Source organism: Macrotis lagotis, chromosome 5 (genome assembly GCF_037893015.1).
Source record: "Macrotis lagotis isolate mMagLag1 chromosome 5, bilby.v1.9.chrom.fasta, whole genome shotgun sequence".
Taxonomy (NCBI): Eukaryota; Metazoa; Chordata; class Mammalia; order Peramelemorphia; family Peramelidae; genus Macrotis; species Macrotis lagotis.
The window spans coordinates 221,384,467-221,399,076 of record NC_133662.1 but is presented as its reverse complement, the minus strand read 5'-3'; the positions used below and the strand labels follow the sequence as shown (position 1 = coordinate 221,399,076).

At 41.5% G+C, this 14,610-nt stretch overlaps 1 protein-coding gene across 1 annotated transcript in view; it reads right to left on the bottom strand.

The window, feature by feature from the left end:
- The window catches only part of ATP1A1 (ATPase Na+/K+ transporting subunit alpha 1), a 33,349-nt gene extending 18,931 nt beyond the window's left edge, over positions 1 to 14,418 (bottom strand). The window contains exons 1-5 of the mRNA XM_074188529.1: positions 14,285 to 14,418; positions 3,727 to 3,831; positions 3,100 to 3,159; positions 1,365 to 1,568; positions 221 to 334 (exon numbers count right to left, since the gene is read on the bottom strand). Of these exons, the coding sequence (XP_074044630.1) occupies positions 221 to 334; positions 1,365 to 1,568; positions 3,100 to 3,159; positions 3,727 to 3,831; positions 14,285 to 14,296 (495 nt within the window). The 5' untranslated portion in view covers positions 14,297 to 14,418. The remainder of the gene's footprint in view (positions 1 to 220; positions 335 to 1,364; positions 1,569 to 3,099; positions 3,160 to 3,726; positions 3,832 to 14,284) is intronic.
- Positions 14,419 to 14,610: the final 192 nt, after the last annotated feature.

The window sequence follows — 14,610 nt, the reverse complement described above, 5'->3', positions numbered from 1 at the left end:
AAATGGGTTAGTTCTTTAAAATGTTCTCTCAAAAAAAGAAAGCAGACAAGCATATATCACTTTCCAGTGTTAAAGAAAAAGACTTGGCTTGAAAGAATCGCTGACTATCTCTAAAAACAGTCATGCCTCAATACTTGGAGAACCAGAACGCCAAGGCAGTGAACATTCCTAAGGTTAGTCGCAGCCCCAGGGGAGAGCAGGGAAACCATGGATTAGCTACCTGTGGAACCATGTTTTTGAAGGACTCCATGATCTTTGAACTTTTTGCTTCTTGATAGTAGGAAAAGCAGCCAGTGATGATGACAACAGCAGACAGCACCACACCAAGATAGAGCTGGAAAGGAATAAGCTAAGTGAGTGAAGGATGCTCAATGACCAAGTATGTGGTAGCCTTCTGTTCAACTTAACTGACAGTTATATGGTGAAAGATGGAAACTGAGAGTTAGTGGACAAAATATGAACTAGGGAGAATCTCTAATTTCAGTTTTGAGGAAATGGACCTGGTGGTTTGTTTCATGTAGCTGAAAACTTTGATTTACCTTCTATAGCTACATAATCCTTAGTTGATCAGATTACTATGAATGAAAACTATTTGCCTAGAGATTGCAACACTATCTTGCTATGATGTTTTAGAAGTCACAAATGAGAAGTGGATTGGTGCAGTGGGAAGTCTTTTACCAAGTCATACAGAGTGGGATTTGAGTCTCAATTTCATCATCTGTAAAATTTGGGGAATTGGACTAGATGATCCAAGTTCTTTTTCTAAAGTTCTATCTCTACTCCTGAATTCTTCCACAACTGTTTCTTCCTCTGCTTTCTTAAAATGAGAATCTGCTTCCCAGTTTATAGGGTTTGGGAAGAATGACTAACTGACTTGAAAACAATCAAGGCTAAGGGAGATGTGGGCTATTATGAATAGACACTGGATTCAGCATAGCTCTTCGACCTGATCAGTGGAATAGCATCAACACCGTTGGGGAGCAGGGCCTGCCTCGCATGGGCAAGGATGCCTGGTTCCAAGGTCATAGTAAGCAGAATGGCTGGTTCACAATGGCAAAGTACAGGGTGAGGTGGAACTTTGTCGGAGGACTTTGCAGGATGGGGACGGAAGGGAGTATATGAAGACAGTGATTAGAGGTAGGAGGCGAGAAGGAAAAGCTGAGGGGTCTGGCAGAGAGAGAATGAGAGAGAAAGAGAGCCCTGTAAAAAGAAAGACAGACAAGTTACTGACACTAGCTTTTCACAGAGATATATGTATCACTAACAGTCCTTGAAAATGAGAGGGAAAGGGAAGGCAGAGAGTAAGGAAACAGACACTGTGCTTTAACATAGATCTGGTCACCCAAGCAGGAAGGGGAACTCACATTATCATTCTGAGGCTCATCTTCAGTGGCAGCTTGGATACCATAGGCCAAGAAGCAAAGAACAGCTCCAATCCACAGCAACATCGAGAAACCTCCGAAGAGTTGCCGACAGAACTTGACCCATTCAGGAGTGGTGGGCGGAGGGGTGAGCGCATTGGGGCCATCTCTGGCCAGAATTTCTGCAGCTCGGGCACTTGTTAGACCCTGCATTGAGGAATGGAGATAGCATGTTTTCACTAGGAGTTGAAAGCAGACAAAGGACATAGGTTCATCCAGACTCTGACATGTGATTTACCTGTGTACAATCTCAAGCAAAGTACTTAACCACCTGGGGGGGTGGGTGGGTATTTCCTCAACTGTAAAATGAGAGGGCTGGACCAGATAAGCCTCTGAAATTCCTTTTTGGCTCTAGGACTACAAGATGATGAACCTCAGGCAAAATGCTAAAACTAGGAATTCTTCAAATGACCTTAGCACCAGGTCTTATATACCTGATAGCCTAAGACTAGCCAGCAAGGACATCCTTGTCTGCAGTATCACAGAAGAGCCACCCAATAATTAATGGGGATAGGGCTCCAGAGCACAGAAAAGAGCCTGCTCTCAATCCGTCCTGGTCTAATTTCAAACCTATTCAGTTTCTTCCAGGTTCTGGATGAAGAATCTTGGAGTTTCCTGTTTGCAGAAGGCTGTTGAGGAAAACTGCCATCCCGCCCCAGAATCTGCCAGCAAGGACAGTCTGCAAGATGAAACATACTGTCTACTATCTGATGGAGAGCTGACAGATTTTACTTATATGACTTTCTATATTTACATAAAGTCAACGAAGGGATTTATTTGTTTTATTCTTGGATTAGGTAAGGAAGAAAAAAAGATCAATTTTTGCTCATTTAAAAGAAATGTAATAGGGGGTTGCCAACAGACGGGAAATATTGCTGGAGATGAGGACACTGTGTTATTAGTAATCTGGAACAAAACATATCAATTTTTTAAAAAATGCCATTGTTTTCCTTCTGTCCCTGCATAACCATCTGGTAAAACAAAAAAACTTCCCTATCAAAGTTAAGTAACCTTTAAAAAAATCTGTTTATTAAGTTATCATATATGTAATTATTAAGCTATTGTTATATCTGAATACCTACAGTCAGAAAACTTATGTTTTGCTTTTGTATTCACCTTGTGTTTCTTTTGTTAGATCAAAATGGGAGAAGAAATGATTGCATTTTTTGTCATTTCCCCCAACTCCCTGAAGTTCCTAATACAACTTAAACACTTAATAATTTAGGGTTTCCACCTACCATTAGAGTCTTAGCTCTTATTTTTGTCCTAAAATACTCTGCATTCTTAGAATGCTTATTCTTTTGAGGGCAGGAATTGATTGACTTTTGTCTCTGTACACTAGTACTCAGCAGTCAAACTGGATTACTAGATTTTCTCAAATGTCACATATTATCTGCCTCCACAATGGGAACAGGCTTATCTCTGATCTTTTCATGATTTCAAGGTTTGGAAAGACTGGAAGGCCATGTAATATATGTCCACCTCTCGGGGTCTGTATAGTCATAGGAATAATTTTGAGCTATGGGATTATTATTCTACTTTGGGGCTAATAGTGATCTTAAAGAAAAATTTTTACTTAGCAATCAAAAGAAACCCAATGCAAATCTTTTGAAAAAAGAGTATATTGATAAGGGGTAAGTGTACTCAAGAATTCTGATTCTTAAAAAGTGGTACTTACCCGGCTCAGGTCTGTTCCATATTTCCTATGAAGTTCATCAAGGCTAAGTTTATGATCTTCCTGAAAAAAATACCAAGTAATTTCTAGGATAAATAAGGGGTGAAAATCACAGCTAATAAACTTTCCTTTTCCACTGAAAAACTAAGGCTTTATTTTCACTGAAAAGTTTATGATGTCAAAGCTGACCTATGTAACTTGCCAACTTCAGGTTTCTACTTTGCAAATACTATGAAATATAGTCAACTGCTCTGTTGATAACAGAAACTCTGATTATCCAAATACCTCTAATTGAAGGATTATACAGTTTTTAGGCTGAGAGCCTAAATATGAAGTAAAAGTGGAGAAGCACTCTGGATGAGTCAACCTTCTAATTGTTCATTCAGATTCTCAAGACAGATGCCAAGTTGCAGTGTGTTGATCAAAGTTTCCATTTCTTACACATAGAATAATACCCTTTTGGCCACAACTTTAAAAGTTTGGAATATGACTCTAAACTTAATTTTCTAAGGGTCCCTTTCCAAATTCTGAAATCCTGCCAATTCTATCATAATCACAGAAACTACCAAGTTGGTAGGAATCTCAAGCCCTATCTTGTTCAAACCATTCAAGAATGATCAAGAATCTTACCATCGATACTTCTTTCTTAAGTTCATCCATATCCTTCTCCTTCTTGGCCTTTTTTTTATCGCCATGCTCCGACACTGCTGCGGGCTCATACTTATCACGTCCAACCTATTTTGGGGTTAAGGGAGAGATGGAGAAAATTCGTTAAAACTGGTCCCTCTGGACAATATCAAATGTCATCTCAAACAGAGGATTTCAATATGAACAAGCTCTGCAGTTTTACAACAGAACCAAAGAGGACAGCAGGATTTATTACAAAAAAAAGACTGAAATAAATGGTCAAGAGGCCTAAATTATAATCTTAACACTGATTGAGCTTCGATTTACTTTGATCCGGTCTGCTGATCTGTCAAACACAAAGGTGGTATATTATAGCCTTGCTTAATTATAACCTTGATTATCTGGCATTCTGTGGCTACATCTAGCTTTCTTGTAATGACCCCTTCCTATGGGCTCATCTTGGGAAACCTGGCAAAGATCTTTTCTAAAGAAAAGAGATGAGCCTATAGGAACAAGTGGGACCACTTTGCCACTGTTGGGGTTTCCAGTGGATGGAGTTGAAAGTGAGAGTGGTTAACATCTTCCATTCTCAAGGTCACTTTTCTATCTAATGACTAGGACAAGCTGGATGGCACTCACTTTCCTATTTTGAGAATTGTAGCTTTACTGATAAAAGAAATCACAAGTACCAAAGTAAAATCTTTTTTTAGTATTCACATGAGAACAAAGTTGGCTTTTTAAAAACACTTTAGACAGACTCAAAAAGTTTTATTGGGTTTTTTGAAAAAAAAATGATTGAGTCCTTTTTTCTTCCTTAGGAAAGTTTGGAGGGAGAAGGAGGTTGGGGGGGGGAGAGCTCCCCTGCCAACCTGCAGAATGAAAATAAAACCTACAAAAAGGAACATGTTCACTGCAAATGTTTTGACATAAGCAGGATGTAGAAAAGTGTGTGCATTGTCACACAATTCACAGGATCCACCTACACCACTTAAAAATTGCAACAATTTTTAGAAGATGTTGATTCTATAGTTTAAATTTAGAATCTTCTTCCCCACCCCTCTGTCCCCCACCCATCCCCCCTCCCCACCAATGCCTGACTCTTCACAGGATGCCAGATCCTTTGTGTTTGGCTCAAAGTGGAGCAATAGAAGGTCAGGCTGAATGAACATTATAAGAACGTTATCACCCTAGAAAGGTCCCCATCATTGCTTCTGGCAGATGAGAAGACCATATAAATAAAGTTATTAAAAAAATGTTAAGAATGGTTTAAACAAAACCAAAAAGCTCTAATCTACACAATATGTTTTCACCTGTACCAAATGCAATAGGTGCTGGAGATACAGGGGAAAAAAATAAAAGAACCTGCCTGGCCGCAAGGGGCTTATCTTGAGCCAGAAGATACATGAGAGGCAGCGGGTAGTTTGGCTGTGCCAGGAGAGTGCATAAAGATGAAATCACTCTGAAAAAAGGTCTAATCCAGATTTCTGCAGGGTTTTATATTTCAAACAGGGGAGTATGTATTTACTTCCAGAATGAAGAGCCACTGAAGCTTCTTGGGGGAGTCCTGGGTCTAGGAATTAGCAACTACTCCCATATGGGTTGCTGTGTGGAAGATGATTTCACAGGAGAAAAGAGAGGTAAGATATGTCAAATAGGAAATTGGTGCAGTATCCTGTGATGAGGGCCCAAACAACGGTGGCACAGATGGGAGAGGTGCTGTATAAGGGAAGCTCACAAGACTTGGCCGCTGACTAGATTTGGAGAGAGGAAGGGGAGATGAAGCTTTCATTGGATGGACCAACTCACTATGAAAACAGACAATGTGATTTATTTTACTTGACCATTTCCCAAACAACACTGGCCTCCTTTGAATGAAAACTATACATTCGGATAACAGAGAAAATTATTAAACTATGTTACTCATGAAGTAATCATTAAATTATACAGCATGTGAAATGAACATTTCCTGTTTATAGGGACATTTTTCAACATAAAGCCCAGTCTTGAAAATCTAAAGTCAAACTGTTATCTATTTGAACTTGAGGAGAAAAATTCCTGTTTTAAATCCCCAAATCCTTTAAGAAAACCCAATCAAAGGGAAGGCCTTGAACTATTATACACAACAAACAAGTATACATCAAAAGGACTTTACATTCTAAAAGGTCAGCAGCTGGGAGTGAAAGTGAGATAGACTCCTACAGCCAAAGGACAGGGCAATTCTCTAGTAAGTCTTTATCTTATCTGCTAAGAATGAAATGGGTCTAAAGATAGAGGACACATTCTTTAAATTCTTTCCTACAATAGAGCACCATGGAACTAGCAAGGAAGGACAGACTTGGAAGGAATTAAGGTAGGGGCTTTGGAAAGCCCTCCCTGGAGTTCACTATTTCAAATCACCTGTTCAGAGAGTTTGAAATTAAAAAGTATGACTGAACTTGCCTCTAGAAATCTCCAGAAATAAAAATTCTGATACTCCAATTAATTTTGATGATGTTTAATTACTGGGTTCTCCCCCACCCCCCACTTTACTGCTAAAATAGGAAAAAGTATTTAAATATCTAAGCCCCAGAAAAGCTGTAGATCATAGGACTAAGATAGTGCTGAAAGGAACTTTGAAAATCTAGCTCAGTTGGTTTTTTGGGGGGTTGGGGGCGGGGATTGTATTAATTCTATCTTCAGTGCCTCAAACTGTAAACAGCTAGGGGGTACTTGGCATCAGGAAGACCCGAATTTGAATCCTGCACCAGACTTGAGATCATCTGAAAAAAATGGGGATTTGTGAGAATCAAATGAAAGAACACTTGTAAAGTGCTTTGCAAACCTAAATGTATAATAAATGCAATCATCAATAGCTAATAGATACTGGTTGCATTTATATACTATATACACCCTTTAATTTTAAACATGAGTTAACTTGTGGCCCAAGAATGCAAAGGACTTGCCTAAGTCATCTGACCCCAAACCCAGTGCTGTGGCCTAGAATTTTTCCCTTTCGTTGGCCATTTCTGCATATTAAAAAAAAAAAAATCAAAAGAATGCTTTACATAAAACTGTTTGAAAAAAAGGACAGAGACAATTTAGAAGCAATGGAAAAGTGGTTTCCATAATTATGATTTCTTTTCCTTTTAATTTCAGATATCTCATTGTAAGCAGATCAACTCCAGAAAGAGGATGGATGGTCATATTGATCTCATTGCTTTGATCTATTCTCCATTGTTTGGGATTGAGGAGCAAAATGGATTCTCCAAATTATAAGGAGGTCGATATCCTTTCATCAAAGACCTACTGGATCCATCAGCTTGAGAATCAGTTGCAAAATTTGAACCAAGGTCTTGATCTACTCTCCAGAAAGTCCATCATCCTATTTACTCTCAGACCATAGGAATATCTTGGAGTTAGTTTGAGTGAACGCTCATCTCCTAGACACTCTTCTTGCCTATTTATTGAGATGATGATCAAAGGAATGCAATAGAAATAGTTTCAATAAAATTAGGGTCTAGAACTGGTGAATACAAACTAATTCAGTAAAAATACTCATTTAAAAACATACCTTCCCCTTTAAGAATTTTTATATTATTAGTGGATATAAAACCTTTATTGTCTTAATTGTTTGTATAACATTTCCAGCCTGGGGAGGGGAGAGAGGAAGGAAAGGAGGGAGGAAGGGAATCAGAGAAGGTTCAAGGTCTGTTTCACCAGAACACTAGGAGAACCTGATAAATTCCTTGATCCTTGTAAAGTCCAGTCACCCCATCCCACCCCCATTGCTGGGAGCTGGGTAGAAAAAATTTATCCAAGAATGTCAGTAGCATTTAGGGGAAGGCAACTAGTATTGAATCAAGAAATTAAAATTCACTCTGACTTTTCATTCAAAGGTCAGTAGTTATTTCTTACTGAATCTGTGCCTTACTTCTTTCTTCCTATATAAAGGAAGGAGTGTTTCCCAGTTTCTGAAGGATGGATATCCTTAATTATTTTATGGGATTATAGTTTCAAAATTGACCTTTGAGATTTTCAGGAGATTAAGGCCTAGTAGTTAAATGACCTGCCCAAGGTGCCAAAATTCAAATGACAACATCAGGATTTGAACCCATGTTGTTTTGAAGATGTTACAAGAATTATTCAAGAAAGAAATACGAATACACATGCACAATTTATCCAAGGACCTGAAAAATAAAACTGGGGGGAGGGAGGCTCAATTTCTACATCTATAAAGTGGAAAGAATAGTTGTAAAATGTAGCAAAGAAAGAACTTTGATATCCTGAAGGTTTGTAAAAATGTGAATTACTGTATAGGTCCTCTATAATTCTAAGTCCACTTTCGCAAAATAATTGTGAGTGGTACAATTGGTACAGATTCTTTCCTCTATAGATGGGGTTCTAAAGACATGTAATCATGTCCCTCATTCCTTCCCCACCACCCCAAAAGAAAGGACTGGGGTGGGTAGGGGGGTAAATTCTGGAAAGCATAATCTGATAAATTAAAAGTAAACTCCCTTTGTTTCATACTCATACAGCATCTCCAGACTTGGGTGTCAGCCAGTCACCCAGCAGGAGACAGAGAGAACAGTAGCTGCCCCAGGGAAGAGAGTAAGTAAGCTTTTACCAGCTGGTCCCTCACCCCTAAATAAACAAGGCTTAAATAATAAAAATGAGTTGTCTTTAAATTCTTGACTAGAAGGCTCTAACCTCCTTCTTTTGGGGGGGGGGGGTTTGCTTATCCTCAAAGCAAAACACTATTGGGGGGGGTCAAGAGTCAGGTTAATTTCCCTACAGGGAATTGGACTTGAGGACGTTAATTAAAGTTCTTACTAAGAATGTAAGTGCAAAGCATCTGGAGGCACTGGGCCTACTAAAGAATAAGACAGTTCTTATTCTTAACAAGCTTGATCATTCTGTAACATAGGCAAATCAAACTATTTTCTTAGAAGAGGTAATTTATCCCCATAGTCTGAACTCTTGGTTTCATTGTTTTCCAGAAACTGAAAGAATAGATAGTGGACAATGAGCATCCTTTGGATAAAACCCCATCTATTTGGGATAGAGTCAAGTTAACAGGACTACAGTCTTCTCTTAGAGATTCAATTTGCCCTCCTCCCAGCCTTTGTTGCTATCTCATCAAGCTCTCTTCTGCCAAACCTGGCTGATGCCCAAGCTAGCTTGCTGCTACTCTTATACAAGAAGACAATGAATCTGTGACTTTCCAAAACATAATTCACAGAGGATCACAGTTTTAGAGATAACTGAAGAACAGTAGAGACCATCTAATTCAACTCTCTTGGCATTTCAGATGAGAAAACTGAGGCCTAGAGACATTAAGTGATGTCTAAAGCCACCTAAAGTAGTAAGCACTCAGCATATTGCAGTTTGGGAAACTTAAGACATAGATAATTATTAAGTGTCTGAGGTCACATTTGAACTCAGGGCCTCCTGCCTCCAGGGCAGGTTGCTGTATCCACTGCACCACCTAGCTGCACCTTTCAAGGTCAAAATTTTAAAAGGTTCCATAAACTCCCCAAAATCCATAGCAACATTCTGTGTGGGAGCAGTGAAATGGAAGCCAATTCATCAATTGGAAAATAGACAAATTAAGGTACATGTTAGAATTTAAGAATATTTAAATTCAGATATTCATGGAAAGACTTATGTAAATCAATGTGGAGAATTAAACAACTAAAAAGACACTTTATACAAAGACTTCAAGTGGTGCAAATGTAAACAGGAAAAACAAAACAAAAACCCAAAATAACAAAAGACAAAAAGACAAAAACTAAAAGCACTAATTATGATAACCAAGCTTGTTCCAGAAGGAAATTTTTGAACTGGTCTCCCCTTCCTCCCCAAGGTGTTTTGCTGAACTGCTTATCCCTTTTCTTTTTAACATGGGATGTCTCCTTAGGTAGGGAAAGTAGGAAAAACTATATTAAAAATTGAATGGGACACAAGACCAAATAGCTACAGAAAAAAAAAAAATTACCATGGAAGCTTCTTGGCATCTGAGCAGAAATACTGGGGTGGGATGGGCAGTGTATAAAAGGTAGTCTCAATGAAAATACACAAGAAAAACACAGCTATCTTCTGCCCTTAGACTTATGGGAAAATTCAACATTATGCAAACACCAGGGCCTGATGATCAAAAAGTTAAGCCTAATCAGAGCAAAAAAAAAAGACCAAAGTTCAAAACAAAGGGTTTGTCCAGAGATTTCAATTTGTAGTTGCTAGCAGAAATTCACCAGATAATCTTTCTAAATTGCAAATCTAGATTGCAAATCAAATCTGTTGATATAATTTGTAACATTCCATTCCATCTCATTCAAAGTTTCTTTTTTGCATTGGAAGCCAGGAAACTAGGGGAGGCAGTCACTGGAGACTTTGGGGTTCTATATAGGGACTAGGCTGGTGACCTGGGAATCGTTTCACTAACTCTGCTCCTCTGTAAACTGAGCAGGGTTGGATCAATGATCACCTAAGTTCCTCTAGGGCTAATATTCTACCAATCTAGGCCAGTACCTTAGGACCAGAATGCAATATGAGCTGAAGGAGTGGGGCGGGGTGTGATGGTGGTACTAAGATGTTCTAGTACCTTCCAGGTTCTATTAGTTTCTACCCCCAAGTATAACTAAATAAGCCAAAGGAATGAAAAGACTTATTTTCCAGAATCTTGAAAAACTTTGAGTACAACCTAATTAGGTGAGTCATATGCAAGGAACATTTTCTCTATGACTTCAGCCAAAGCATACACTTCCTCTCATGCAGTCCATTCCAAGCAACAAGAGAAAGTCCAAACTTGCCTTAGTTCTCCTTCCTCTTACTCCAGAAAAGGAAAAAAAAAACCAAACCAAAAAAACCCAAACCTGAAAGTGTGAGAACACAAGGTTGTTTCCTGAAATTAGAAACTCTAAGTCATTTTTAGAATCAACATCTAGTAGGGCCTATAATGTACATACACACACACACATATATACATATATGTATTACACATCTGTGTGTAGATACATACACATAGTTGAAGATATTTTAGATCTTAAGTAGGAAGACTCTAAAGATCAAGGGAAAACCTAGACCATATATTATTCCATGTTTGGAAAATGGCATATGCAACTGAATTCAAATAATTTAGTAGTTTGTCTGTACCCACAAACACCTGGACTATATATTTATTCCATGTTTGGAAAATGGCATATACAACTGAATTCCAATAATTTAGCAGCTTGTCTGTACCCAGAAACACAGACATGAAGGAATGGGCGGAAAAGATTCTTTTTGTTGAGTATTGTTTCTCCTCGTCCAACCTTACGCAATTCAAATACATTTTCAAAGACTTTCAAGTGATCTGACATAAATGCTTCTGATTCCATGTTAGATCACTGCAGAAGTAAGCTATAGCAAGAACTTGCTGTCTCATTCCCAATTTGGAAAGCTGTAAAGGAATTTTGCAGATAGGTTTGCAGGACTCTTAAATCAAGAAAACACCATTTATGAAAAGAACAAATATTCAAACCCAAACCTAAGAATGACACTGTGAGGAAACATTTATGATAGGGGTGTTGTGGTGACAAATTGCTTCACATACTTGATCCCCACAAAAATCCTGTGGTTCAATGGGAAAAGAGTATGGGGTCTGGAGAATCAGGAAAACTGGAATCAAATCCTGCCCCAGATACCACCTGTGACCCTGAAACTGTTCTGGGGACCAGATGAGTAGGCAAAGTGTTCTGTACATCTTAAAATTCTATATAAATGCCAGCTATTGGGGATCCACTGTCATTGCCCATTTCAAATGACTTGCTTCAAGGTCACAAAGCCAAGTGGCAGATGAGCTTGAAATCTAATTCTTCTTTGAGGCAATTAGAAGCCAAAAATTATTAGGATTTTACTCAGGTGTGATTAAACTCTTTCTCCTGTTATCCTGTGAACAATCCTCACATCATAAATATCAATTAAAAAGGAATGCCCCCTCTACTCCTCACTATATAAAAGACTGATAATAAGTCTGCATTTCCATTTGTTTTCTCCCAAATAGTCTTTCCTGAGTCTGGCTCATTCATCCATCCTTCCTTAAATACTTTTTTTTCCCAGTGTGGATTAGTTTCCATGGATTATACCCAAAACCTTAGTGAGGTGTGAAAGTGGCCAAAGAAACTTATAATTAAGAATTCACTGGCCAAACAAGTTTCCAGTTATTATTTTTCTTAACTCTAAAGGGCAGGGGCTAAGAAGGAAGCAAGGATGAGTGCCAACTTGGGGGCATTTTAATATTCAACCTGTGAAATGACCCATCTGGTCCCCTGAAGATTCTGTATGATTAGCATCAGCCCCAGGGCCATGGGGAGGAAGTCTAACCGGAGGGGAAGGGGATAGTGGCACACTAATTAAATAACCTTCAGATTTTTTTAATCTTAATGATCCATCTCTAACTTAGAGGAAATGTAAGAATTTAAAGAGAGGGTTAGTCTCCTTAATGCTACCAAGTCACTGGGCAAGCTGTTCTACAAATAGCAAACACTAAGTCAGCCGGGGCAGTTCCACCCTTACAGAAAAGGTACATGGAGAACCCAGGGGCCACGGGCAGTTCCAATGTAACACACTGAACAATCACCAGCCCAGGGTGTGATGCAATCTAGAACTCAGCTCCCCTCCACCCCTCAGCTCTGAATGACTAGTTCCTGCCACCATTCAGCTCGCATGTGGCCAGGCCCAGACAAATTTTCCACTGGAGACTCCATTTACAATTTTTAGAGTCTAAAGTACTAGGTTTTATTAACAGCCAGCGGGTATTTTGTCACACTTTCAAGCTGATCTCCCAAAGGGCAGCTGATAATGTTACAATACAACCAAGATTTTTGCTGACTGCTTGTCCACTGGCTTGTGCAATCTTCATAGAGATTAAAAAAAAAAAATCACTCCTCTTCTGGGTAGAAGACTTTTCCAGTTAATTATCAAAGTTAATATTCAAACACACGACTAAGGATCACAAGAAAGCTCGGAGACCAAGGAATAAACAAATCAATTTTCCAAGGGCCTCAATAAAATAATAAAGATTAAAAAAATTCAGTTTCTATAGACCATCTCTATGAGAGATGATCTCTTATGGGAATTTTTTTTTAAGGAGGGGGAAGAAAGCAAGGAATAGGAAAAGTGTCATAAACCATCTAAGGTAATAGGATCATAGACTCAGAATTGAAGGTACTTTAGAGGTCACTTAGTTCAACCCCCTCATTTTACAGATAAGGAAACTGAGGCCCATAGCGTTTAAGTGTGTCCAAGGTCAAACCGGTAACAACAGCAGGGCAGGCACTCGAACCCAAGTTCTGACTCCAAATCCAGCGCCATCTGGTTTATGGCAGAACAGCTTAGTTCCAAGAGTCCAAAGAACCTGGTAAAATTTCGTTCAGGCCTTCTGTAATGGGCAAGCCAATAACAAAATCCAGCTCTTTCAGAGTCTGATTAGTATACATGCATGTATGAAGAGCCATCAACCACATACCTTGACCTTTAGAGAGTAAGATGTAGGAGGAGAACTAAGAAAGGAATAAGCTAACTCAACATTGACCTTAAAAAAAAAAATGAGCCGCTAGCCCAGGCTTCCTGGTAAACCAATTATCAACAGGCCTTTTAGTCAACCCCTCCACCCACATTTTAATCCCCATATGGAAAAATCCCAAAGCTTCTTCATGAAAGTCTTCTGAACATTTGGGTGATCCCATTGAATCACCGGGGGGTTGGAGGGTGGGGAGAGAGAAGTTACAAAAAACCTTTTATGTTATCTCACCCATCGACATACCAAAAAAAAAAAAATTGCATGTCCAAACAACTCATTCAACTCAGAGCACCAAACACATTTATTAAAATGCAGCAGTTTCGGCTCCGATTGTCTTCACTAATTTTCTAGGAGAGCTGTGCAAAGACCTACCAGTGCCGTAGGGCGCTTGGCAGGGATGCCAGCTAATTCTCCGGCTACATTTGGAAAGGTCGGATTTAAACCCGTTGAACGGTTTCTGAATTATTTCGCCCAAATCTTTCCACGGAGGACCTCCTTGGCAAACACCCCTCGGTTTCTAAGTTACCGGAGCCTCCTGGACGGCCCCCCACGCCCCCCTCCTCAGAGGCGGCGGGCGCCCACGTTTCCGGCCCCTCACTTCCACAGGTGCCCCGCCAGGGCGCGGGGAGCCCCCGCAGGCAGCCGTCTCCCCAGCGCGGGGGTCCCCCGGGAGGGGCGGGCACCCTGGGCTGGCACAATGGGCGCCCCCTCCCCCTCCCCGCACCCCCCGGGCGCCGGTACACCGCAGGCGCTCACTCCACGCCGCCGCCCCTCGGGGCCCCGGGAGCCCCCCGCGCCCCGGCCCCGCTGTCCCTGCTCCCCCAACCGACCCCCCTCTAACGCCCCCTCCCGGGCGGGCCGCGGGGAGTTGGGGCCCGGCGGGGGGCGGGGCGCGGCCTCCGCCCGCCGCCCCTCCCCCGCCGCCGGCGCCTCTCCCTCGCCACTTCCTCCTCCCGCGCCGCGGCGGCGTCGCGCCCGCCCCAGGCCCGGCCCGGAGGCCGCGGCGGCCGCGCCACTCACCCCCTTGCCCATGGCCGCGGCGGCGTGGGGCCCGCGGAGCCGGGACCGGCCTCGTCGGGATCAGGCAGGGAGAGGGGTCGGCGGCGGCGCGGGGCCGCGAGGAGCCGGGCCGGGCCGGTTGGGGCGCTGGCGCGCGGGGCGCTGCCGCCGCCGAGCTCCGCACTGTGCTGCCACGTGTCCGCCGCGCCGCCTCCGCGCCCCGTCCCGCCGCAGCTAAGCCCGGCGCCTGCTCCTCGCCGCCTCAAATATGCAACCTGCCCCCGGCCCCGCCCCCGCCGCGCACGTCAGCGTCGCCCCGGCAACGCGCGGCCCCGCCCCCGCCCCGC